This window comes from Hemicordylus capensis, chromosome 2, assembly GCF_027244095.1.
Source record: "Hemicordylus capensis ecotype Gifberg chromosome 2, rHemCap1.1.pri, whole genome shotgun sequence".
Taxonomy (NCBI): Eukaryota; Metazoa; Chordata; class Lepidosauria; order Squamata; family Cordylidae; genus Hemicordylus; species Hemicordylus capensis.
In genome coordinates, this window is record NC_069658.1 from 241,490,597 (window position 1) to 241,517,264 (window position 26,668).

At 47.1% G+C, this 26,668-nt stretch overlaps 2 protein-coding genes across 12 annotated transcripts; both read right to left on the reverse strand.

Moving 5' to 3' along the window:
• Positions 1-484: 484 nt before the first annotated feature.
• LOC128347431 (oocyte zinc finger protein XlCOF6-like) lies at positions 485-11,932 on the reverse strand. Of its 6 annotated transcripts, none has more exons than XM_053302079.1 (7): positions 11,903-11,932; positions 9,459-9,617; positions 8,104-8,577; positions 7,594-7,720; positions 5,969-6,051; positions 5,083-5,209; positions 485-4,194 (listed from the first exon to the last, which is right to left on the reverse strand). In XM_053302079.1, the coding sequence occupies exons 3-7, from the start codon at positions 8,497-8,499 to the stop codon at positions 1,931-1,933; spliced, it is 2,997 nt and encodes a 998-aa protein (XP_053158054.1). In that variant the 5' UTR covers positions 8,500-8,577; positions 9,459-9,617; positions 11,903-11,932; the 3' UTR covers positions 485-1,930. The 6 variants fall into 6 exon arrangements, with proteins under 6 accessions (XP_053158054.1, XP_053158052.1, XP_053158055.1 ...); XM_053302077.1 differs by lacking the exon at positions 11,903-11,932 and adding an exon at positions 11,005-11,169; XM_053302080.1 differs by lacking the exon at positions 11,903-11,932 and having other exon boundaries at positions 9,459-9,662.
• A 1,394-nt stretch (positions 11,933-13,326) lies between these two features.
• Positions 13,327-26,461, reverse strand: LOC128347496 (gastrula zinc finger protein XlCGF57.1-like). Of its 6 annotated transcripts, none has more exons than XM_053302341.1 (7): positions 26,221-26,439; positions 24,988-25,167; positions 23,916-24,491; positions 23,388-23,514; positions 20,004-20,086; positions 19,246-19,372; positions 13,327-17,350 (listed from the first exon to the last, which is right to left on the reverse strand). In XM_053302341.1, the coding sequence occupies exons 3-7, from the start codon at positions 24,210-24,212 to the stop codon at positions 16,110-16,112; spliced, it is 1,875 nt and encodes a 624-aa protein (XP_053158316.1). In that variant the 5' UTR covers positions 24,213-24,491; positions 24,988-25,167; positions 26,221-26,439; the 3' UTR covers positions 13,327-16,109. The 6 variants fall into 6 exon arrangements, with proteins under 6 accessions (XP_053158316.1, XP_053158315.1, XP_053158310.1 ...); XM_053302340.1 differs by having other exon boundaries at positions 13,330-17,353; positions 26,354-26,461; XM_053302335.1 differs by having other exon boundaries at positions 13,330-17,353; positions 26,221-26,435.
• Between the last annotated feature and the right edge of the window lie 207 nt (positions 26,462-26,668).

Sequence of the window (26,668 nt, forward strand, 5' to 3'; positions counted from 1 at the left end):
GCCCTCCATTCCCATGAATTTGCAGCACCCTCCTCGTACTAGATGGAGGCAGCTGTTCTAGGAGTGAATCATTCCCTGTCTGTTCCTCACATTCCAGAGACCACAGGGGCTCATGGGGCAGGCTGGCGTGTGGGCCATCTCGGATGTCTAGTGTGCCCACATGCCTTCCCAGCTAGCCCTCTATACTCTGGTTCCAATAGAAGAGGCCCACCAGGCGCTGGAAATGCGAGAAACGACGCGGGGATGTCTACGCTGGGAGCAGCCGCCTCTGTGCAGCACCAGGGGGATCCAGTCCTTGATCATTAATCATTGAGCAGCAAGGAGAGTGTTCACCGCCTTGAAACACAGTGTGGAGAATGGCACCAACATACTTCGGCTACGGAACAGACTTTATATGTGAAAATACCAGCAACTCAGTTTCTAGATCTGCTGCTCCTTTCAAAATGGAATCATTCCAAATGATCTCATAACGTACGTTTCCCTAAGCTTTACATGCTATCTGTTTATTATGAAACTAGGCAGGGGCATTGACCAGAGGAGCGGCCACTGACATGGGCATACCCCATCTGTAGGCCTGCCTCTCCTTATCGATGTATTTTATATACCACCTCACTCCAAGGGTTCTGGGCAGTTCACAAAAATAAAACACAAGAAATAAAACTATTAAAAACAGCAATTGAAAAGTTTAGAACATTCAGAAATGTTAAGAGAATGTCTTCTTGCCTATGAACCACACTGCCCATTGAGATCATGTGTCTTAAAGGCTCTTTTGAAGGATGGCAAAGATGTTAAACCATGAACATCTATAGTAGGCCTGCTCAAATTAAGCCCCCCAGCTGTTTCTGGACTACAACTCCCATAAGTTGTAGAGCCAGCGTGGTGTAGTGGCTAGAGTGCCGGACTAGGACCGGGAAGACCAGAGTTCAAATCCCCATTCAGCCATGAAACTAGCTGGGTGACTCTGGGCCAGTCACTTTTCTCTCAGCCTAGCCTACTTCACAGGGTTATTGTGAAAGAAAAACTCAAGTATGTAGTACACCGCTTTGGGCTCCTTGGAGGAAGAGCGGGATATAAAATGTAAAAATAATAATAATAATAATAATCCCCAGCCACAGTGGTCCACAGTCAGGGATTATGAGAAGTGTAAGCCAACATCTGCAGGAGGGCTGAAGCTGAGCAGCCCTGGTCTACAGGGAGCACATTGCACAGCCTAGGAGTGACAACAGAGCAGGCCCACACCCATCACTGCAAGATGGGCCAGCAGCATCCGGAGACAGACCTCTCTCAATGTGTGATGGGGATCATGCAGAAGTAGGTCCTCTCCTGGGTAACTGGTCCTAAACTGTTTAGGACTTTAATGGTAATCACCAGTACTTTGTATTTGGCCCAGAAACCAATTAGAAGCCAATGCAATTGCTTTAAAACAGGCATAATATGGTCTCCCTGGGACACCCCAGAGACTCATCTAGCTGCTGCATTTTGAACCAACAGAAGTTTCCAAATGACATACAAGGGCAACCCCAGGTAGAGCGCATTGCAGTAGTCAAGCCTAGAGATTAACAGGCTAGATCTCACTGGGATGGTAAACCTGAGATCAACAATTTCTGCCAGCTGACATAACTGAATGTATTATAGCAATAGCAACAGCACTTACATTTATATACCGCTCTATAGCTGGAAGCTCTCTAAGCGGTTTACAATGATTTAGCATATTGCCCCCAACATTCTGGGTACTGATGAACCCACATACTTTGCACATTAAAAACTAAATGGCAGGAAGAAGCATTCTAAATATAGCCTCCTTCCCAACATGCAAACTTTTCTTTTGCGTGACAATCAGTAACTCATGTGTGTGTTGGTGAAAAAGAGTTCTGTGAGCACAGTGACTTGATGCTGCTGCCCAGGTCACAACTCTTTCTGCTCACCGATTCTAAACATGAGAGTGAATTTCTTGGTGTTTCTTAAGACCTCCTCTTTGACTGAAGCTCTTCCCACACTCCATATATTTAAATGGTTTCTCGCCTGTGTGAATCATTAGATGTCTTATAAGATGTGAGTTCTGACTGAAGCTCTTTCCACACTCTAAGCATCTAAATGGTTTCTCTCCTGTGTGAATTTTTTTATGTTCTCTAAGATGTGTGCTCCGATTGAAGCTCTTTCCACACTCCAAGCATCTAAATGGTTTCTCTCCTGTGTGGATTCTTTGATGTATCCTAAGAGTTGAGCTCCGACTAAACCACTTTCCACACAAGCATCTAAATGGTTTTAATGCTGTGTGAATACTTTCATGGTTCTTAAGAGCTGAGCTTCGACTGAAGCTCTTCCCACACTCCAAGCATCTAAATGTGTGGGTTATTTGATGTTTCCTAAGAGCTGAGCTCTGACTGAAGCTCTTCCCACACTCCATACATTTAAATGGTTTCTCGCCTGTGTGAATCATTAGATGTCTTACAAGATGTGAGTTCTGACTGAAGCTCTTTCCACACTCCAAGCATCTAAATGGTTTCTCTCCTGTGTGAATTTTTTCATGGTTCTTAAGATTTGAGCTACTACTGAAGTTCTTTCCACATTCCAAGCATCTAAATGTGTGGATTTTTTGATGTCTCCTAAGACCTGAGCTCTGACTGAAGATCTTTCCACACTCCAAGAATCTAAGTGCTTTCTCTCCTGTGTGAATTCTTTCATGGTACTTAAGACCTGAGCTCCGACTGAAGTTCTTTCCACACTCCAAGCATCGAAATGGTTTCTCTCCTGTGTGAATTCTTTCATGGTACTTAAGACCTGAGCTCCGACTGAAGCTCTTTCCACACTCCAAGCATCTAAATGGTTTCTTTCCTGTGTGAATTATTTCATGGTTCTTAAGAGTTGCGCTACAACTGAAGCTCTTTTCACACTCCAAGCATCGAAATGGTTTCTCTCCTGTGTGAATTCTTTCATGGTTCTTAAGAGCTGAGCTACCACTGAAGCTCTTTCCACACTCCAAGCATCGAAATGGTTTCTCTCCTGTGTGGATTATTTGATGGCTCTTCAGACTTGATTTCTGAGTGAAGCTCTTTCCACACTCCAAGCATCGAAATGGTTTCTCTCCTATGTGAATTCTTTCATGCTTCTTAAGATGTGAGCTACAAATGAAGCTCTTTCCACACTCCAAGCATCTAAATAGTTTCTCTCCTGTGTGGATTATTTGATGGCTCTTAAGATATGCTTTCGAACGGAAGCTCTTCCCACACTCCAAGCATCTAAATGGTTTTTCTCCAGTGTGGATTATTTGATGGCTCCTAAGATGTGATCTCTGACGGAAGCTCTTTCCACACTCCAAGCATTGAAATGGTTTCTCTCCTGTGTGAATTCTTTCGTGATTCTTAAGCTCTGAGCTCTGACTGTAGCTCTTTCCACACTCCAAGCATCTAAATGGTTTCTCTCCTGTGTGGATTATTTGATGGCTCTTCATACTTGATTTCTGAGTGAAGCTCTTTCCACACTCCAAGCATCGAAATGGTTTCTCTCCTGTGTGGTTTATTTGATGAAATCTAAGCTGTGAGTTCCGTTTGAAGCTCTTTCCACACTCCAAGCATCTAAATGGTTTCTCTTCTGTGTGGATTATTTGATGGCTCCTAAGATGTGCTCTCCAACGGAAGCTCTTTCCACACTCCAAGCATCTAAATGGTTTCTCTCCTGTGTGAATTCTTTCATGGTTCTTAAGATGTGAGCTACAAATGAAGCTCTTTCCACACTCCAAGCATCTAAATAGTTTCTCTCCTGTGTGGATTATTTGATGGCTCTTAAGATATGCTTTCGAACGGAAGCTCTTTCCACACTCCAAGCATCTAAATGGTTTTTCTCTGGTGTGGATTATTTGATGGCTCCTAAGATCTGATCTCCAACTGAAGCTTTTTCTACACACCAAGCACTTAAATGGTTTCTTCTCCCTTCTCTTCTTTCCCCAGTGACATTTAAGCCGCAATTTATAACCAATGCTTTTTTCACATGAGGGGGCCTTCCTCTTTTGCTTTCCCTTTATTTCTTCTTGGATTGGTTTTTCTTGGCAGTCACCAGCATGAACAGGAGGAGATTCATTCTTCCTTTCCTGCTTTTCTCTTGTTGCTTTTCTCTGTTGTCCTTTCTTTTTATTTCTTGCTCTTTCTACTAGTGACCCACATGCTTCTCCTTCAGTCTTGATTTTCCACCCATCACCTGCAAGGAGAGAGAAAGAAAAAGAAGCCTAGTTTAGATTCCAGGGCTAAAGTGTCAAATCAAGCAATAAAGCCAATTATTTGCTACTGAAAATGACAAAATGGGCTTCAGAACAGGAAGTAAATCATGAAACCCATCTCCAGTGATTGACATTAAATGAAGAATGGTGTGGTGTAGAAAGGTGACCTATGGAAACTTAGATTTGGCTTCCCACCCAGCTGTGAAGTTGAATGGGTTGCTGTGAAGGAACCCTGTGCATGATGGGAGTTGGTCTCTATTATCCTAAATGCGGGAGCACCACCTTTACAGCATCCACCGGACCTGCACGGATGAGAAGGCTGCCAGGCAGACAGCTGTTTCTGCCCAACTTTCAGACTGTGCCTGTGCAGTGTGTGCGCACGCACTTACACACGTGAGCCATCACCATGCAGGACACACACACATTCACACATCAGGGAGGACGAGCAGGAGGCAAGTCCTCATAGATAAAAACATGGAAAGAGAGGTGATTGTTTATATACGAGACAACTACACTAAATAATTTTTGGAGGACATTGATAATAGTACCAAGGATGGGGTCCCACTTCCCCAGAAGGAAGACGTACGCAGTCCAGGTTGCTTCTGGACACAAAAAACTCTCCCTGGTGTCCCAGGTTGAGAAGCACTTTCACAGAATATTCCACATCCTCCCAAGGCAAGCCAGCAAGAAGCCCTCGATATTGAAACCGAACACTTCCAACAACAACAGTTCCAACCACAGTCCATGGACAAGTGTCCCCCCACCCAGCAGAGAGTCCCAACAATCCTGCCATAAGACTACACCAACAAGGAATGCTTCCCAACAAAGGAAGAAGCAGCAGCCATTCCTGAAGAATGAGGGAGCCTTACCCAGAGAGGACACATTCTCATAATTCTCCTCCATGACTGCTCTGTGCAGGGCTCTTTGGTCTGCATCCAGAAGGGCCCACTCCTCCTCCGTGAAATGCACAGCCACCTCCTCAAAGGACACGGCACCCTGAAACAAGAACATATCGGACTCACAGGTCAGAAAACAGTCCCCCCACCCCTATAACACAGAGGTGCTCTAAGCCCCGGACCTTGGGGGCCCAGTCCAGTCCTCCAAGGTCCAGAGGAGGGGCCCTCCAAATGGCCAGGGCCAGGGGCCTCCAGCAGCCACCCCACGCCCACTCCACCCCACCTCCACTGTTGTTGGTTTGTTTAATTCTTACAGTGTCTGAGGGCTGGCTGTGGGAGGTGGGGGGAGCAGAGCAGCCCTTCTTCCCGCTCCCTCCCTCCCTCCCCCTGTGGCGGCAGCGACTGATCTCTTGCAGTCAGTAAAAGACGCTGGTCTGAATGGACAGGCCCAGCGTCGCTCTGGTCTCTGCCACCGGGGTGGGTGGGTGGGTGGGAAGGGGAAGAGGGCTACTCCACTTCCCACCCCTGCAGCCACACCTCAGCCACGGTAAGAAATTTTAAAAGAGAAAAAAGGGGGAAAACCAGCAGAGGTTTAGCGGGGTGGGCTTCCCAAAGAAGGTTTTGTGTGGCCTTGCGGGGGCGGGAGCTAGTGATTGGGTGGTCTGGGTGCCCAAATTACCTAGGTGCACCCCTGCCCATACACAAATCTCTGAGGATAGTTAAAATGAAGCAGCTAAGACTCCTCTGGCAGGATTCATGGCCTCTTGGCCTTCCCAGTAGGCAGATTACAGAGAGGCAAATATTATTTCAGGCTCAGCGACAGGCACCTAGGCTGTCCCCCACATGATCCCTCTCCTACCTGATCTGGTTGGGTAGAAGCTGTTTCTCCATCCACACAGGGGAGCCATGATCTTGTCAACACCTCCAGTGGTCTTCCATGAACTAAGGGAGACAAAAGCGATCCTTTTTTGTAGAGCAATACAATGTTACATTAGGAAGCATCACTGCCTTGCAGGCTTGATGGGCAGAGCAGCACATGGAGGATGAGATCTGGAAGTGTTGTTGGCTTCTGCCCCTTCCCTGCAAAAGCACTGATCCCTTGGACATGTTTGATCGTTTCATTTATTTATTTATCTATGTAAACTGCTTTGAAAACTCTGGTTGATGAGCGGTCTATAAATATTATAGTAGTAGTAGTAGTAGTAGTCTGTCCTGTACCACACCCATGGACATATTTCTGGCAGTGAACAGCACTGACCCTCCTGAGCCCCTCTGCCCTCCTGACGAGAATGATGGCATGCATGCACACTCTTTCTCCATCAGAAGGCACGTGCCCCCTCATGCCCAGCCCCGAGGGAAGCGAAGGGCTTGGGAGCCAGGGCAGCAGAAAGGGGGGCCAGGCAGCGTTCTGCTTGCCTTCCCAGCCACCCGCCCTCCTTTCCAAGAAGCTCCCAGCCCCAACTGAAGGAGGACAGGGAGGCTTGGGAGTTGAGGAGGGAAGCAAGCCCGCAGAACTGGCCGCCTTGCCCTCGCACCTGTGGAGTGGTGCCCCCACCTATGTTCCAACTGGATTCCTCCATTCAATCAATTCCTAAATTACAACTGGATTGAGGAAGAAATGACTCTGCTTGAATTTCCACACCATCTCAGAGAGCTGCCCCCACCCACCCTCCCCCCATCACATCTGAGGTTATCCAATAAGGGTTTGGTTGCCATAAGGGTTTTCTTGTACGTTTTGGGTGGTATAGAAATAGTTTAAATAAATAATAAATAATAATAATGGTTATGAAATTTAATCCAATCTAAATATTTATTTCTCCTAGGTGTACATGTCGCTAATCCCATGTGTGGCAGCTCTCGCGAGAGTTCGCAAGCAGCTGCCAATTAGCAATGGGGCCACCCAGCCAGCAGGAGAAACAGGCAGCAGCAGCCAGCCAGCTTCCGGGAGCAGGCAGTGATGGGCTGGTCCGTCCGGTGGGAGCAACCAGTGTTCTTGGTGGGCAGAGGCGCGGGCTAGCTTTCAAGCCGGCCCACCAGCCAGAAAGTGCTGGGCGGGGTGGGGGTGGGGGGAGGGAGAAGAAGCAGGCCAGCCGGGCAGTGGAGGCACAGATGCTCTGCGCCCGGCCCAGCTAGTTTAATTTGATTCACCTTGGCCTGCAAGAGCTTCTACAGTTTAATTTTAATTCCATTAATTTTCATGAATTTCATTTTAATTTGATTTAATTCAATTAATTAATTAATATTAAATTTTAATCATGAGTGCCCTAAATTTAGGGTCTAAAAACTGACCTCAGCCTCTGCACACCAAGCCATGGCTGCTTTCAGACCACCACAGCATTTGACTTGTGCACCCCTGCTCTAAAGACATCTCTGGCCTTGTGCAGGAGAGGCTAGAGGCCTTAGACAGGTTGACCAAGAAGTCGCCCTTTTTAGGCACATGGGATTAAGGGAGACCCAGCAGAAGTGGGATCCATTATTCCTTACCCAGTGAAGTGGTATCAACATGAACCTCCTGAGAGCTCCCTCTGTGCAGCCGCTTCGGTCTGGTGTCTGATAGAGTCTTCTCTGCCTCAGAAAAATTGGGGTTTGCTTCTGCTAATGGCCCCTGCACCTGAAAAACCAACAGAAATCCCAGGCAGGGAATGGGGAGGCAGGCCTTAGAAATGGCAATGGTAGGGTGTGTGTGTGTGGAAGAAGGGTTAGGATACTTCCCCCTGCAAGGGCTCTCAGAGAAATCTGGGGAAATTAAGGACATTTCTCCTTGCTTATATGATTCTCTATTTCAATAAGCAGACCTAACCATTAATTAGTTTGACTGCTTTCTAGTATTAGTGACACCCTGAGGTCTTGCAGAAAGGTGGGGTATCAAATTTTTATATACATGAACATATGATGAAGAGAACCCACCTAAGAGGTATACTCGTGGGTCAAATGGGGCATAACCCAAAATGTGGCTGAAAATAAGCCAAATCTGGCAACAACCAACTCTCTCACCTGCTTCTCTTCCTGCTTCTTGGCCTCTGTCTGGCTCAGGAGGAAACCTTCTGCCAGGGCCACCGCCTGAGAACTGGTCTCTGTTCCACATTCTCTCACCCAGCCCTCCATCTCTGGGGGGAAGGTGGCCAGAAACTCCTCTAGAATCACAAGGTCCATGATCTGGTGTTTTGTGTGCTGCTCTGGTCTGAGCCACTGACGGCAAAGATGGTGGAGTCGGCTGCAAAACTGTCGGGGCCCCTCAACCTCCTGGTATTGGAACTGCCTGAAGCGCTGGTGTTGCACATCTGAAGGGAGCGTGTCCTCATGCAGCTGGATTTCCTGTGGAGTCCTTTCCCAGAATTCCTCACTGCTCCCAGCCTTGATGGTCTCTGGGCCACCTGATTGCATTTCCATCTCTAATTCCGTGCTCCGAAGGCAGCCTCCAAGAAGGCCAAAGTTCTTTTATCAACAGACTTGTCCCTGCAGCAGGAACTGGTTAATGGATGAAGCCACTCAGTATTGCAAAGCAAAAATGTGGCTCTGTGCTTGAAGTAGAACACCCTCAAGTCGTGGAGGCATTTCACTAAGGAAAGGGGATTATTCGGGCTCCTGATGGAGACTTCCCTTTATAGGAGAGGAGCCAAACCGCCAAAGGGCGTCTGGGGGATGGAAGGAGGTTCCTCCCTTTGCAAGTCACAGACCAATGCAGCACCTCCTCACCAGAAAGGTGGCTGTGTGTCCCCGGCTGCCCACAACAGCCTTCTCTCCCCCACCCCTCTTTCCTCCCCAAATACTCCAGGCAGATCTGCTTCTCCCCCTTTCCTCCTCCTCCTCCAGGGACCACTGTCAGTCTTTCCCGTTAGGGCCCTGCAAAGCTATTGAGGGCAAGCAGCTGGAAAACTGGCTTCTGTCTCCTCAAAGCCTCCTCCTTTTACAAAGAAGCTTGTCTCGGCTTGGGAGGAACTGCAGAGGGATCATCAGCCCCACACAGGCCACCTCCCCATGAGCTGAAGTGGGCGGGGGGGGCTGCTTGGGGGTGACTTTCTTCCCTCCACTCACTTCCTAGGCTTTGCTCTTCCCTCCCCCGGGGGTTTCACCCACTCACTCTTCCCTCGATTCCCTGCCCTTCATCTTCGTTCTTCCTTCCTCCCTCCCTCCCTCCCTCCCTCCCTCTCGCCCTCCCCCTCCTAAGCTCCCCTCCATACAGACCGCTTGGAGGGGCTCCCCGCCGGCCGCAAAGACGATCCTTCCCGGATGTGGAGTCCTCCTCTTTCTCGCGTCTTCCTCCCCAAGGGAAGGGGGCGGAGCAGGAAGAAACTGCGGTGGCCAATCACGATCCCCTTTGACCTCTCTAGGACTCCCTTCTCTCTCACCTTAACTCTTTGCTGGCATCTCAGGCAGGAGGAGACAAAGAGGGGCTTATTTCTTTGCGAATCTGCTGCTCACGTCGATAAAAGGCACGTTATCTCTCAGTTCAAGCCGGGTCTGTGATGTTGGATTGAAACCCGCCAGGGTTGATGGGTCTTTAACATCTACGCGACAGTTAGAAATACAACAGATGCAGCTTCCCCTACGGAACCACTGTGATCCTCAGCATTGGAGTCGGGGGTTTCCTCGTTTCCCTGAACTCTCCAAGTGCTACTTTTCACCCACCCACAAGCGCCTTTCTCTGATACCTCAAAGAAAAGAACCTGGAAAGAGCTCCTGCTGCAGCCCTGGGACGGGGTGGGGGCATTAATCCTAGCTCACGTCAGAGAAGGGAGGTGGAAGAGTGGGAGGCCTGAAGCCCTCCTGGGCTAGGAGTGGGGGAAATGCACAGGATGCCCCAGTGGGGTGAGGGAGGGCCTGTGGGGGGGGGGCAGGGAGGCAGCCTGTGGGGTGGCATCTTGTGGGGGTATGGACCATATGTGCTTAATACATGGACCACGATTTCTATGGAAGTTGTTCTTATTGATATCTATAAGACAAGCATCTGTCAGGTAGTAAAGGGAGAAGGAGCCTGAGTTGCCAGGCAGGACTGGAAGAGAGGGCTGGGGGGGGTTCCTGAAGGAGGGAGGCCATCAGTGAGAGGAGGAGGAGGAGGAGGAGGAGGGTGGGATTTCATAGGGGCAGTCGCTAAGGACTGGGGGGCCGGTAGAAACAGAGGCGTAACTAGGGAAAACGGCACCCAGGGCAAGCACTGAAATTGCGCCCCCCCCCCCCGCTGGGGAAAGCAACTGTGGAGGGGAAAACACACACACACACACACACACACACAGGGCTAAGAAAGGCGTTGGGGAAAGCAACTGTGGAGGGGAAAACACACACACACGAGGAGGAGGAGATGGGATTCCTCTGCCTGCAATTTGCAGGCCTATGTTAATGAGTTTGTCTCTAAACCAAACAACTTCAAACTTGCATGGTCAAGAGAACTTTCTCACTACACATCATATATTACTTTCTTTTTTAATGTAAAAAAACCAGCAGACCAATAACTCAACAGTAAAGAGAATCAATGGAATGTAATATGTGATGCACACATGCAGAATATCAAGATTCAAATCCCTATTCAGTAGTTTGGGGAAAATCACAAGCCTAATCTACTCCAGAACTTTCTTGTGAGGCTAAACACCACTTTGAGCTTTGTGAATGAAGGCAAGATACCAGTGTGTGAAATGAATTTAATCATTTAAAATAATATATATATTCCAGATTCAGAGCTGAACCTTTAACCACATTTGCAACCCAAATGAGCATATAGTCCTCAGCTAGCTCCAAATGAATACTGCATACTGCCATCCTGGGGATGGGGGGGAGGTGAGCAAGAGCATCAGGATTTTCAAAGAAAAAAACCACTCCCTCTTTAAGCGTCACGACTGAAATTTTCTACCATAAAAGATGGGGCAACATACTCCAGTTTCAGTAAAGTGCCCGCCTTACCTCACTCCACCACCTCGCCAAAAGCAACGCTTCCTTGATTCCCTCACAAGTACATCCCTCTCCCGCCCCGATTTCTCTCCCACTTCCTAGTAAAGGAAGGAGAGGGGGAGCAACTTGGGTAAAACCCTGAGTGTCCCAAACAGGAAGCGATTCAGCGCTTTCCCTCGCCGTTCGTCCTCCGTAGTAAATAACCCCCTCCCCCCAAGGGAAGCAGGCAGCACTTGCTCTTCCACCACCCGCGTGCCCAAGGCCTCCTTTGGAGCGGACTAGATTCTTGGGGCTTAGAGCATGTCGAAGGCTGCATGTCTAGAAGGACGCTCCGGGTTTGATGAGGAGATCGGGGAGCCCCTTTGGGGATGCCTGCAGGCGGACTCGTTTCTAAGTGACTTTTCAGACACATTTCTAAAAAGTCCGCTGCTCTCCTGTGAGATGCTCTGTTCCTCCCCGCCCCACCTGATGCTGAGAAAGGGGGACTTTGTTATCTGTAGCCAATAAATCAGACCCCTCCTTCTCCACCTTTTAAAAAAAATAAATAAATCTGGAGGTCAAAAATCGTAGCAGCCTGCATTTCAAACCTCGGGGGCCCTATTTGTTTGGGGCAAAAGGGATGTGTGTTGAAATAACAGGTGCAAAATCCGTGCTTAAAACTCTATTGTTTTAATAGAGGGGGGAGAAGGCAGTGATTGAAGCAAGCATACAGGCTCGTGTCCCCAGCCCCTCTGCCCACAGGGTTCCTCCGAAAAACCGCTTCCTTTCTCCTATAGAGCAGCCACCTTCAAGTCAACGCAGCCTCTAGGTGCAGCTCTGAGTTAGCCTGTGCTCGCCTCCCTCCTGTCCCATTTCTAGGGGAGTTAACACCTCCCAAGTCCATCGGCTTCCTTGATTTGTTTCCACTCACCTCTGTCCATTCTCATTCGTTGGAAGGAGCGTACCCTGGGGTGGGGCGGGGCAGGGAGAAAGAGCAGGCTTAACCCTCCAAGCTGCCTTTGGCGGCGGCTGCTCGGCTCCCTTGTGAGCTCACGTTGCCCTCTCTGTAGAACGAGGTGCACGGAGAGAGCAGACAATGCTATTGATCCCGGGGATGGGGACGGCTCCAGCAGGCACAGCGTGCCCCGCAACTGTCCTTCTCCAAGATAAAGGCTTAGCAAAGCGACCTCCATGGACCCGCCCCTGAAAAAGCCTGGATTTGTTCTGGTGTTTTAAAGCTCTGGTCTTATGTCAGTCTTCTAAACTGAAAGTAGCTCTCTCTGCATCCAAAGAAAGGCGCCACACATGGGGTAGGGAGGGGGGTGGTGGGGTTTTGTGTGCACTTCGCAAGTGGAATAGCAGGGGGCGGGATTTTATATAGAGCAGGCTAGATCCTTAGACGTGTCGCCTCGGAATAACTGAGCTAATCAAACCTGCCAGGGTCGGGTGACAAGCTAAGTTTGCTATCCACTCGTGGAAGTTTATTACAGTACAGTACCTCCGAGCCAGAAGGGAAGAATCACATCGCCGCCGCAGCAAAGGAGGAGGAAACGGCACTGAAGGGCAGCAGGAGAGGTGGCGGGTCCCGGTCTGTGAGGCGGCAGTCGGGGAGGGAGGGTCGGGACTCCCACTCCTGGCGTGAGTGCAGCTCTACTTTACAACAGCTCGAACTTCCACGTGGTCATGTAGGCATGCGCTCTTTGCACTGCAGGAGTGCAAGTGCGGGGGGCGGGTGGCCGCCTTTCCTGCCAGCCAGTGGGAGCACCCACCACCACCAGCCACCTCTGCCGCCCGGAATTTTGGGGGAAATTTTTTTGAAAAAAAATTTTTTTTTGGTGGTGGAGCTTTTCTGGGGCATCACGCTGCGCCCCCTCCCAGAGTGGCACCCGGGGCACGTGCCCCCCTGCCCCCCCTATCGTTACGCCTCTGGGTAGAAACATGGGGAGGCCAAACTACCTGAAGGGAGGACAAGTCCAGAATGGCTGGGAAAGACTCAGAAAGGTGAGCCAGGAGTCAATCAGAAGGGAAAGAGTTTTAGCAGATGGGGGGGAGCAGTGTTCCCTCTAAGGCCTGTGCGCATGCTCACACGTTTTCTGATGTCCACTCAGTTAATTTTAGCTCCCACTCAGGTTGAATCAGGAAGGCCTCACTCGGAATGCACGTGTGTGCACATTTGCTTGGATACTGCCGCGCCCAGAACAAATCTTATGTCACACACAGATGAAAACAATTAGAGAGAGCACTGGTGGGGATAACACTTTTAAAATGAACACAGGTACAGTCGTTAACACAAAAACATATACAAGCATACAGACATCTGGACACCCGTACAACAGAATGTCTGGATAGGGTGAAAGCTGGAAACAAAAACAGGCTTCCTTCATTTAGGATCACGGTCTTGTATGAGTCTCTCTGAGCATATTAACCACCCAGAGTAACACCATCATTTTCATTTTGGCATAGCAGTGCCGATGGCCCTTAAAACTTGGGGTTCTAGGTGGCCACTGAGGTTGCCTGTATGATCAGGCTGCCGCTGTATACAAATATATATTGAGGACAATATTTTATTTAATTGTTTATTTGTTTATTTATTTATTATTTAACATACTTCTATACCGCCCAAAACGCAAGTTCTCTGGGCGGTTTACAACAAAACAATAAAAACAACCAATAAAAAGATTAAAACATTTCAGCAAATAAGATCTAAAATGTTAAAACAATTAAAACACAATTAAAAGAACATCTAATTAAAAACCTGGGTGAACAAATGCATCTTGACTGTCTTTTTAAAAGTTGTAAGAGATGGGGAGGCTATTTCAGCAGGAAGCACGTTCCAAAGCCTCGGGGCAGCAATGGAGGCTTTGATTCATTTACCTGAACCAAAGACAACTCTGAATTTAAGACGACCCCTTTAAATACAGGTTATACCTGCATTTACTCAAAATGAACAGAATTCTGAATTTAAGACTATTACAGGTTTCTAATACCAAAAAGCTGGGGGGGGGGGACCTAGGCTTGGATTCAGGTACATACACTAATATTATTTACTGTACTCAAATCTAATCAGCCATTGTGGTCTCGCTTTTTGTAAGTGAAACAAGAAAAAATGCATCCAAGCCTAACTCTCCAGCTAGTTCTGTTTTCTATGTCTCATCTGACACTTTCCAAACCTTTATTGATTTATGTTCACACTTTTCCAATAAAATATCAGTCTCCCTCAGGTCGTTAGGCTTCCCAACTCAAACAAGCAGTTAGCACTGCTCCAGCAGAGAGAAGTTGTTACTACCTTCCTCTCAGCCCAGTGTCTAGCTGAAAGACCAAGGCAAAGCATGGGTACATGGAGCCTCATTTGTATGGCCAGTATAATAAACAAGCTTGTAGAAAGTCTTTACAGCTTATACGGTGTTGGTTAAGATGGGCACCTTTTAGAGCATGAGTGAAAACTGAAAGCATCTTAACTCTCGTCATTTCTAGATTACTAACCTGCAGCTCTTTACACACTCAAAACTTTTATCTGGTTTTTTGCCTGTGTAGCTTATTTGTTGGGAAGGAAGGTTTGAATAGTGTCGATCTTTCCAAACTACAAAGAATATCCTAATACAGGGGTTCTTTTTTTAACAAAGGCACCCGCTTCTGTCACAAGCCTTCAGCTCAGGTTAGAGAGAGAGAGAGAGAGAGAGAGAACACATTTAACTGTTAAAGTTATGAGACAGGCTACTCTAGTCTAGGGGAGTGCATGGACCATTTGGCATAATTTGGACCAAATTTGGAATGAACCAGGGGTCCATGAGGTGGTGTGGTCAAACCGACCAGCTGGGCAGGTTGGTTCAATGAACCAGTTGCAACTGGTTCAAAGTGGTTCACAACTGAACCATCCAAACCCACCCAGTTCACAGCGGATCGGTTCAATTGCAAACTGGTTCTGCACATCCCTACTCTAGTCACTGGCTGACATCCAAAGTTACTCAGGAGTTCTCCCTCAAGTAAACCTATTATTAATTTCAATGGGAGTATTCAGTGAGAGTTTTCTGAAGCCTATTAGTCAGGCTGAGGGGCGGAGGTATGCTGAACTTCAGCATACAGCCAGCCAATCAGGAGCAGTGAGGAGACTCTTCACCCTTTTCTCTCTCCCCTCCTGCAGTGGACACATCTCTGAGGAAGTATTGGCTTCAAGTTGGCGATCCTCAGATGCGAAACAAATAGTGTGGATGAAGCATGGGGGATGCAGGAGAGCTCTGAGTACCTCCCAGGAGACCTTCAAGTAGGGAACAGTGTTCACTCTAACAGGGATTAATGAACCCCATGCAAAAGCCATTGCAGCTGGGGATTCTGGGAGTTGCAGCCAACAACATCTGGGAATCCCTGTTAGAGGGAACACTGGTAAGGAGCCCCTGGCCTAATATACTTCTGTGAGTTTTTTTTCACATTGTGGAGAATTTGAGCTCTGACTGAAGTTCTTCCCACAGGCTAAAATAGTTTCTCTTCTTTTGTGAATTTTTTCAAGTGTCTTAAGAATATGAGCTCCAATTGAACCTCTTTCTAAACTCCAAGCATTAAAATTATTTCTCTCCTCTGTAATGCCTAGTAAATGAATGAGCTCTGAAAGAAACTCTTCTCACACTCTACTGTGAATTATTTCATAGCTTTTCGGATCTGAGCTCAGACTGAAGCTCTTTATACAAACATTTAAAAAGGGTGCTCCCCTGTGTGAATTTTTTCATCTTATGGTCTGAGGTCTGACTGAAGCTCTTTCCACACTCCAAGCCTTCTCTTTCAGAATTATTTGACGCTGTGTAAGATGTGACCTCCAAGAGAAACTCTTCTCACACTCCAGGAATTTAAAACTCTGCTCTCTAAGGTGAATTCTCTGCTAATATACAAGACATGCACTCTGGAGGAAGCTCTTACACACTCCAAACATGTAAATGGTTTCTCTCTCATGTATCCTAATAATTGAGCACCAACTGAAGCTTTATCCACACTCCAAATATCCAAATAGGTTTCTCTCCTGTGTGAATTCTTTGATGTTATGTAGAACTTGGGATGTGATTTAAGGTCCTTCCGCTCTCCAAACCTTTGAATTGTTTATCCTATGTGTGAATATGTTGATGGATTGTTACTGAGTTCTAACTGAAACACTACAAACAGGTAAATAGTTTATCCTCCGTGTGAATTCTTTGATGATGTAGAAGACTTGTCTTCCAAATGAAGCTCTTCCCACACTCCATACATTTAAATGGTTTCTCCCCCGTGTGAATTCTTTGATGTTGTGTAAGACGTGACTTCTGTCTGAAGCTCTTCCCACACTCCAAACATTTAAATGGTTTCTCTCCTGTGTGAATTGCTTTATGTTGTGCAAGAGCTGAGCTCCAACTGAAGCTCTTCCCACACTCCAAGCACTGAAAAGATTTCTCTCCTGTGTGTATTATATAATGTTGTGTAAGATGTGTGCGCTGACTGAAACTCCTTCCACACTCCAAACAGTTAAATGGTTTCTCTCCTGTGTGAATTGTTTGATGTCTAGTAAGGACTGAGCTCTGACTGAAACTCTTCCCACATTTGAAACATTTAAATGGTTTCTCTCCTGTGTGAATTATTAGATGTTGTGTAAGATCTGAGTTCCGACTGAACCTCTTCCCACATTCCAAACACTTAAATGGTTTCTCTCCTGTGTGGATTATTTGATGTCTAGTAAGGACTGAGCTCTGACTGAAACTCTTCCCACATTTGAAACACATAAATGGTTTCTCTCCTGTGTGAGTTTTTTCATGTCTTGTAAGAGCTGAGCCCCAACAGAAGCTCTTCCCACACTCCATACACTTAAATGATTTCTCTCCTGTGTGAATTGTTTGGTGTTTTGTAAGATCTGAGTTCCGAATGAAGTGCTTCCCACACTCCAAACATTTAAATGGTTTCTCCCCTGTGTGAATTCTTTCATGTTTTGTAAGGTATGACTTACGACTGAAACTCTTCCCACATTCCAAACATTTAAACAGTTTCTCTCCTGTGTGAATTATTAGATGTTTTCTAAGATTTGAGTTCCGATTGAAGCTCTTCCCACACTCCAAACACTTATATGGTTTCTCTCCTCTCTCAATTTTTTTATGCATAGGCTTCTCCCCTAGCTTGACTCTCCAATTAAAGCTTGATTTACAAGTAAAGCTTTTCTCACATAAGAGGGGCTTGTTCCATTCATTTATTTTGTCCATTTTTTCTGGGATTGGAGTTTCCTGGTGGTCACCAGCATGAAGAGCAGTGGATCCATCCTGCCTTTCCTGTTTTACTTCCGTTTCCTTTCTCTGCTGTCCTTCTTCCCTTTTACATTTCACTCGTTCCACTAACACTCCAAAAGGTTCTGCCTTATTCTTCCACTCATCACCTGCTGGAAGACAAAAAAAAAAAAGATAGCATGAATTACAAGGAGAAATGGAGTTTGAAATCAGGCAATAGACTCTAATAGCTCCTAGTGCAACTGAGAAAACAGACTTCAGAAGACGTAGCTCTTGATACATATGAAATAGTGGCCAGTATGAGAAAACACCTATATTGGGCAGCAGTGATATAGGAAGATGCTAAAAGGCATCATCTCATACTGTGTGGGAGATGGCAATGGTAAACCCCTCCTGTATTCTACCAAAGAAAAACCACAGGGCTCTGTGGTCACCAGGAGTCAACACCAACTCAATAGCACACATTACTTTACTTTAAGTGACATTAAATGAAGGACACAAATGGTCAAAAGAAAGATAGCACAAACCAAGTATGCGATTCAGCATATAGGTGTTTTTATGCCAATGCCAGAAGCCTCTGAGCCAAGATGGAGTGAATGGTTGCTGATGAATACATAGATATAGTGGCGGAAACGTAACGGAAACATGGTGGAACAATGAGAACCAGTGAGACACAGTTTTTCCTTACCAGAGTCATCTGGTGGGCCGCTGTGTGAAACAGGATGCTGGACTAGATAAGCCTTGGGCCTGATCCAGCAGGGCTGTTCTTATGACTCTAGAAACCTAGGTTTTAGCTCCCCACCCACAAATGAATAGGTACCCTTTCCAATCACTATTACCCGGCTAAACCTGCTGTCCACGGTTGCTTCCAATATAAATGGAAAAGCCAAAGGTACAAAACCTAATGGTGTTGTCCCCTCCCCCCACCCCCGGGGATAAGCATCATCCCCTTACACACACACACACACACACACACACACACACACACACACACTTACTTTCCAAAGGCAGCACAATTCAACAAAGACTTATGGCACACCCAGCAGGGTTTATTCAAAGTGTTTCTTCTTCCAACCACACAAGAACCCAGTGCAGGCCCCGTCCCCCGCATTATTAATAATAATAATAATGATTTGATTTCTAATTCCCAAACTGTGAGCACCTCACAAACTATTTCCAATTGAAAAGAAAAAGAAAAACAGGGAAGGCAAGGGAAACCGAGAATGAAGAGAGAACTGGTATTGGCACATGCCACCTGGTGTTGGCACAGGTGAGGGACCCGGTGTATAGGTGTCTATATACCAATGCCAGAAGCCTCCAAGCCAAGATGGGTGAGCTGGAGTACTTGGTTACTAATGAAAACATAGATACAGTGGGTGTAACAAAAACCTGCTGGAATGGTGAGAACCAGTGGTACACGATTATTCCTGGATATAAACTCTACAGAAGGGACAGGGAGGGGAGGACTGGCACAATATATCAAAGAAGGGGTAGATTGCAATAAGCTAAAAAACCTAGGTGGAATGGAGTCCTCCACAGAATCATTATGGGTAACATTACAAAGACTGGAAGGAAATGTGTTACTAGGGACGTGCTATCGCCCTCCAGATCGAAGCGCTGAGAGTGACCTGGAGTTGCAGAAACAAATAAGAGAGGTGACAAAGAGAGACTGGGCAGTAATAATGGGTGACTTCAACTAATCACACATAGACTGGATAAATTCACATTCAGGTAATTATTATTATTATTATTATTACATTTATATCCCACTCTTCCTCCAAGGAGTCCAGAGCAGTGTACTACATACTTGAGTTTCTCTTTCACAACAACCCTGTGAAGTAAGTTAGGCTGAGAGAGAAGTGACTGGCCCAGAGTCACCCAGCTAATATCATGGCTGAATGGGGATTTGAACTCGGGTCTCCCCGGTCCTAGTCCAGCACTCTAACCACTACACCACACTGGCTCACTAGCCAAAAGGAGATGCTCTGTATTGAGCTACACACAGATACACACCAGCAATTTCCAGATAAAGAGGGAGCCTTACCCAGAGAGGCCACATTCTGACGTGTCTCTTCCATGACTTCTCTGTGCAGGGCTCTTTGGTTTGCATCCAGCAGAGCCCATTCCTCCTCAGTGAAATGCACTGCCACCTTCTCAAAAGACACAACACTCTGGAAGAAGAAATTATTATTGACTCCCAGGGGAAAAAACAACCATCCCCTTGTAAAGAAACTCTGAGGATAGTTAAAGTGAATCATTCAAGGTAAAGAAAGAAATTCGCCATGAGCCCCACTGCCCACTGAGATCATCTAGAAAGGTTCATCTGCAGTTGCCACTGGTTCATTTGGTGGCTAATTGGGGATGGGCCTTCTCTGTTGCTGCCCCGAAAATATGCTCCCTGCTGAAGTAAATGTCTCCACAACTCTGACAACATTTTAAAAGGTAGTTAAGACACATTAGTTCACCCAGTCTTTTGATTAAATTTACAGTTTTTAACATCATTCATTCATTCATCAGACTTACATACTACCCAAACTTTTGTCTCTGGGAGGTTAACATAAAACAATTTAAAACACATATAAAAGTTAAAACAAATCAACAGTTTAAAATCAACTTTAAATGTTAAATTTTAACGTTCTAACCCTTTAAATTTTGTTTTAATTTGTATTTTATTGTAAACCACCCAGAGACATTAGTTTTAAGCGGTAAATAAATGTGCTAAATGAATGAATGAATGAATAAATATATATTACAGACTCCAAGGAAAGCACCTGCCTGTCTCCTCTGTGATGTCTCCCCTACCTGATCTGGTTGTATAGAAGCCTCTTCTCCACCACTACCGAGGACAGAAGAGCTTGGACAAATCACCACTGCTATGCCATGGCCTATGAGAGAGAGAAAGAACACACTGGTCAGAGGAGGATTTACCTTTTGTAAACATTTTCAATCTCTGTTACTTCTGGGGGGGGAAGGAAAATATCACTGCCCTCTCACTTACTCCTGGTCAGACTTTAAGGTGCTGGTTTGGATATATAAATCCACTAACATGTTGACTCCAAACAGATCTCCAGACATATGTAGAATAGCCTGAAGACAAGACTCCCCCTCATAGTGGAGTAGCTGTTGGTATCTATTGTGCTTTTTGTGATAAAGGTGTGACGCTTAGAGGGATTGTGCAGTTTATTGTCCTAAACGTTTACAGGGAGGCCAGAAATATGTGCACACAAAATAAACTGGCAGTCATGCAAAGTTAAATCTGAAGTGTTGGACAACACCTGTTTGAAGGGCATATTCACAGCAGTATCAGGCGACAACACTGACTGCGATTCACCAGCAGCAACTGCACACATCTCATTTCATAGGACATCTATTTCCCACTTGCAACACCCACTGCCCTAACATGCCAGTGAGCTGCTATCGGTCCTGAAGAATTCCTTGAAAAGCAGCCTCAACATTGGTTCCTCTTCTGCCCGACTTCTACACAAACATTTCTCCCATACTGCACCTGTGCCCAAAGGGAACTCTTTCTTCACTTAAGGGACCTCACACAGAAGCAGAAGAGAGGGACTTCCAGTATTTGTGCCACATCCAAGATCACATGGATGGCAGTGCCAGGATAGGTGGACAAACATTGCTTCCAGTGCAGGCCAACTGCTGCCACTTCTCAAAGAGCCACACACCTATTACTGGGCTTTCCCAGTTCTTTGACAGTTGTGGCTAAGGCTTTCAGCACGCTTAACACAGGCCAAATACCCTCTGAGGCATTTGGCCAGCTGTTGTTTTCTCTTACAGGATCAAGAGCATGAGCAACATGACACCATTGTGACGAGGGAAGGTGGAGCGGTAGGGTTAAACCCACAGAGAAGCCATCCCCTGCTGAGCAAAGAGGCACCTTTTTAAAGTGGTGATTCTCTTTATTGAGCAGGGGGAGAGCAACTGGCCCTATCCATCCCCAGCTTGGTATCCCTCCAGTGGCTGTTGCTGGGGTCTATCTTATTTCTTCTCCTCCTTTTTTAGATTGTGAGCCCTTTGGGGCAGGGAGCCATTTTATTTATTTCTATGTCAACCGTTTTGGGAACTTCTGTCGAAAAGTGTTATATAAATATTCATCATATCCATATTTGTATCTGCACTGTGGATGGTGGACTGCGCCTGCTGGGCCAGGAGTAGCAAAATTCTCATGCCGTTTGAGAATATGACTGACATCTTAACTTTTCAGGGGACCCAGCCAGTTTCATCAGAAGAACTAGGCTACATGAGCAACTAGTTAAGCATATTACCGGCATCAAAGAACTGGGAAAGCCCTTCAGCATTGACACAGGGGACATTGTGAACCTTGCCTCATACAAAGGCTTTTATGACAATGTGGATCAGCCAGTCATGGAGATTGAGGGTATGGGTTCATGTGAGTTTATTTAGCATGTGTGCAAGAGAACAGAATGTCAGACTGAACGTATTTTAGAGCCATTCAAAACCCTTTAAACTCCTATTGTTGAGTACACTGTCTGACCAGCTGAAGCCATGAAAGCCTTTGCAGATTATACACAGAAAAGGTTCATTCCTTATCTGAAGGCACATTCGAAGTGTACCACGTGACTGGAGGTTCTTTGGGATACCTACCACCCAGAATCATTGAAAACATTCACTCGCCAGAAACGGGGAATAAGCATTTGGACTTTGTCCCATCAAACACATCCATGCTGAAGATGGAAGAAAAGGAGTTTAACTTCCTCAGTGTTCATGTGAGGAACATGACACCTGATGTCAGAACTGAGATGTCAACAGTAGGAGAAGCAGCAGCAAGAAATGCCAATGTCTTCCTTGCATCTGGGTGTCTGTCTAGTAACAAAGAAGCAGACACAAGACTCATCTTGCTGCAGGTCAGCATGGATGTTCAAGGGATCCTCATGAGGACTGTCAAGTCAGATGTCCTGCTGTTCAGCATTGCTGTTGCTGCCCAGCATACAGATGCGAAGCTGTGGATCTAATGAGGAACAGGGCAGAATGTACAAGTGATCTCTAGCCATGGGGCTGCTGCAGCCATGGGGCATGAAGAAGTGTCCATGCTGCTTGCCTTTAATGCCTTATCTGGGTGCAACACAATGTCAGCATATGCCATACATGGGAAGAACTCAGCCGCGAAAGCTTGGACAAAATACCCAGCTGCCACAAGGGGCCTGGTCCTTGCGGAATGCAATGGAGGGGCAGAGTTCCCCAAACCCGAAGTGGGGAACCAGGAAGTGCCTGAAGGGACAGGACTTCTGGAGGCAGGGTTTGCATTCCTGGCCTGCTCCGGTCTATTTAGGGGAGGGCTGACCAGTGATGAAGAGCTCTTTCCCCGGTGCTGGGCAAGTTGGGGTCCTCCAGAGAGAGGCCCAACGGCTGGGAACACTTACTTAGAGGAAGGTGGAGGGTTCTGTAACCCCCTTCCCAAGAGACTCCGAGGCTGACTGGAAGGGTCAGGAGCCTCACCGGACCATCCAGCCAAAGGGGACCCAGAGACACTGACAACATGTTACTTGGCCCTGCATATCTGGAGTGTCTTATTCACTGGGTTAGGGTGAATTAGGCTACATAATAAAAAAGGTTTGGCGAGAAGAATTTGAGACTGAGATGTGTTTAGGAGGTAGCAATATCCCTGCCACCTAGCTTGACAACAGGGGTGTGGTTATAATTGAATAGGTGACAGGGGTGTCTCTGGACCCCCAAGAGAAGGGGCACACTGGCCCTCCCACCTCCCCAACTCACCAACATATGCTGACTCCTGACTGGAGGCCTCCTGGGCTTCAAACTGAGGTATATTTGTTCTTTTAAAATGTTTGAGCCAGGGAAATGGATGCAAAAATGTATGTATGAAAGAGTCTGCATGCACAGGAAGTGTGTGTTATTTGCAGAGGAGTGAGAGAAAGGGTGTGCTGGAAAAGTATTTTGCGTTTCATGATAAACTTGCAGCTTTTGAGCAGCAGAAATACAAGGGAGGTGTATATTTGGCAGAGGGCCCAGGGGACATCCTTGCTTTTGGTCAGAGGGACCACTCCAGCCTCGTATACCCCTGTCTGACAGTATGGTTTAAGAACACCTTCCTATCCATCAGGGGTGATGAGGAATGGGGTGGGGCAGCATAGTGACCTTTGCTCAGGCAGCACACTTCCCTCAGCCATCCCTGAGCTCAAATGTGATCCTTACCCAGCAATGCATCATCTATGTCATCCTCCTGAGAGATCCCCCTGGGAAACAGCTTCTGTCTGGTGTCCGATGGAGCCTTCTCTGCCTCAGAGACACTGGCCGTCCCTTCTGCTAACTGCCCCTGCACCTAAAACGCCAAAAATAAATAAATAAACAAATAAATAAATATATCAAAAATATTTGATATATTTTATATGGGGGGGATGCAAAAGGAGGGGGGATACAAAAAGGAATGGAACACTCAATGGTGGGGTGTAGGGAGGAGAGGTAGTATATGTCCCCCTGCAGGGAACCTGAGAAATATCTAGATAACCATGGAGAATTTATTCTTGCTCACATTATTCTTTATTTTACTAATTACTCTTAACTACTTCACTATACCTTGTTCAATTAGTTTGTGCTTAAGAATTCTTATGTGATGCCTTGCGAGTTTGCAGAAAGGAGGGGTATCGATTTTCTGTATAAAGGACCTAATCAATTACAGTAAGAGGAATAATTTAAGCTCCTGCCAGGATGAAACTCTCTCACCTCCTTTGCTTCCTGCTTCTTGTCCTCTTCCTGGCTGAGGAGGAAGCCTTCTGCCAGGGCCACCGCCTGTGAACTGGTCTCTGGCTCACATTCTCTGACCCAGCTCTTCATTTCTAGCGGGAGAACTGTCAGGAACTGCTCCAGGACCAGCAGATCCAGCATCTGGGTTTTTGTGTGTTGCTCCGGTTTTAACCACTGATAGCAAAGACTGTGCAATCGGTTGCAGACCTCCCGGGGCCCCGTGGCATCCAGGTTCTGTAACTGCTGGATATCCAAACTCAGCATATCTTCATGCATTTTCTCCACAGTATTTCCCCAGAATTACTCACTGCTCCCTGCCAAGATGGTTCCTGGGCCAACCAGGGCTTGCATTTCCATCTCCAATTCTGTGCCCCAAAGACAACTTCTAATGAGGTCAAAGTTGCTCTTTCTTGCAGCAGGAATGGCTGTATTTGGTGGGCCTGCTGGATTCTGCAAAGCCAATGCTTTTTTCTTTGAGTCAGGTTTTACATAGCCAAGCCAAGGAGATGTTTTTCAAGGAAAGGGCATTCTAGTTGCTGACAAGAGATTTCTCCCCTACAGGAAAGGAGGCAAACATTCAAAGAGCAATGAGAGAATGGAGTGAGATTACCTCTGCTGCATGCCACAGATCCCCCATTAGTGGATCACACAGTGCAACAGCTTCCCCAAAAAGTCTTTCCCTGAGCCACCCACCACCACCACCCCACCCCACAGCTGTCTCTCCCCACTCCTTTCCTCCCCCAGACCAGATACTCCAACAGCCAGATCTGCTCCCCACCCTTTGCCCTTCCTGAAGCAGCCACCCTCTTTCTGCTTAGAGCACTGCGAAGCTATACAGGATGCAAAGCAGCCTGAAAAATCCCTTCAGTCTCCCCTCCATGTTTTGCAGAGAGGAGAAAAAGACGTTTTGGAAGGGACCCCCCGGTGGTTGCAGCACCTCCCGCTCCCCCTGGGCTGAGGGGAGGCTCTCATCTTCTGCCTCTGCTCCCCCACCCCCGGCTTTGCTTTACTCTTCCTTGGAGGATCCTCCAACCCACCCATTCCTACTTACCTCTTTTCCATTTGCCACAGAACCCGGACTCTCCTCTGAACAAAAGCACTTCGGGTGGGAGCTGGAAGCAGCAATCACAAGTGTTTCCCCCCCCACTTTTGCCTCTCTAGGACTTGCGTCTCCCACACTTCCTTTAACCCTAGGATGGCTTCTCAGACTCAGTAGACTGCCAAAGGGGATCTATGTAGAGAGCAACAGAGTGGTGTCTCGGGCACTCGAAAAGTGTATCCATTAACTGGTTAAAGCATGTATTTATTTATGGCTTATATTTATGTAGCACATGTTCCTGAAATGCTCCACACACATGGAAGGGGGGGGGTAGGGGGTGTTACAATTCCAAATTACAATGCAATAATAACAGTAATAATAATTAACTAGCTGCCCCGCACAGAGCATTTGTGTGGTAGTGCACGGAGTGTGTGGCATCCCCCCTCTCCCCCACACTCTCTCACCCGCTCTTCCCCCCACTCTCTCGCTCTCCCTCTCTCCCCCCACCACTCTCTCGCTCTCTCTCCTCCCCTCTCTCTCGCTCTCTCCCCCCTCTCCCCCTCTCCCCTTGCCTCTCCCTCTCTCCCCCCACTCTCTCCCACTCCCTCTCCCCCCACCACTCTCTCCCACTCCCTCTCCCCCACCGCTCCCTCTCCCCCACTACTCTCTCCCGCTCCCTCTCCCCCACCACTCTCTCCCGCTCCCTCTCTCCCCCACCACTCTCTCCCGCTCCCTCGCTCCCTCTCCCCCCACCACTCTCTCTCGCTCCCTCTCCCCCCACCATTCTCTCTTGCTCTCGGTCAGGCTGTTGGTCCATCTAATTACACTGACTGACAGAGACCCTCAAGCTTTCAGGCAATAGTCTCTCTCAGACCTATTTTGAGAAACCAGGGTCTGAACCTGGGACGGCCCGTGGGACCTTCTGCATGCACAGCAGATGTTCTACCACTGAGCCACTGTCTCCATTTGTTGTGGAGTGTGTCAGGGAGTGACCCTAAAGGGTCGTTTCAAGTGCTGCTGAAGCCCCCCACTGCCCCCAGAAGAAACAGTAAAAGAAAACCCTTTTTAAAAGGAAATCTCACAGACATCACCAACAAGATGGGCAAGCTCTTTCCAGGTGTCTGTCTTGCTTCATTCAGCAAACCTACTCTCTGCCTTTCTTCTAACAAACTTATTAAGTTATTTAAAGTAAAACGGTTTATAGAGCTCCCTCTTCTCCAAAGCCAGACAGGAAGTTGAAGTTACCTTTAACTTGTTCCTGGTTGCTCCCTAACGTAACTTAACTAGCCTGCTTCCAAGGGCTCTTTTAGTATTGTTACATAAGCAAGGGAGTAAATCCTTTTTGAGACAAGGAAGCTTTTTTCTGAGTAATCACTACCTAATTAAAACACAGCAGGCAGTGGAGGCTGGTGACCAGTAGACCTGGGGGTGAGGAGGAGGGCAGGAGAGAAGAGATTCCAGACATAACCGTGGTTATACTGATGTGGATGGGGCTCGTTCCTGGGTTCACTTAACCAATCAGTCAGACACAAGGACTGGGAATTATTAATTGAGGTTTATTGCTCTGCAGTCAGCAATAGGTAATCAATAGGCTCACGCTCTCAAACCGATTATAGTTTGGTTACAGGTGCATCTTACATTTATACAGACTATCTAAATGATGCTGACACCCTAGACACAGTATACGTGGCAA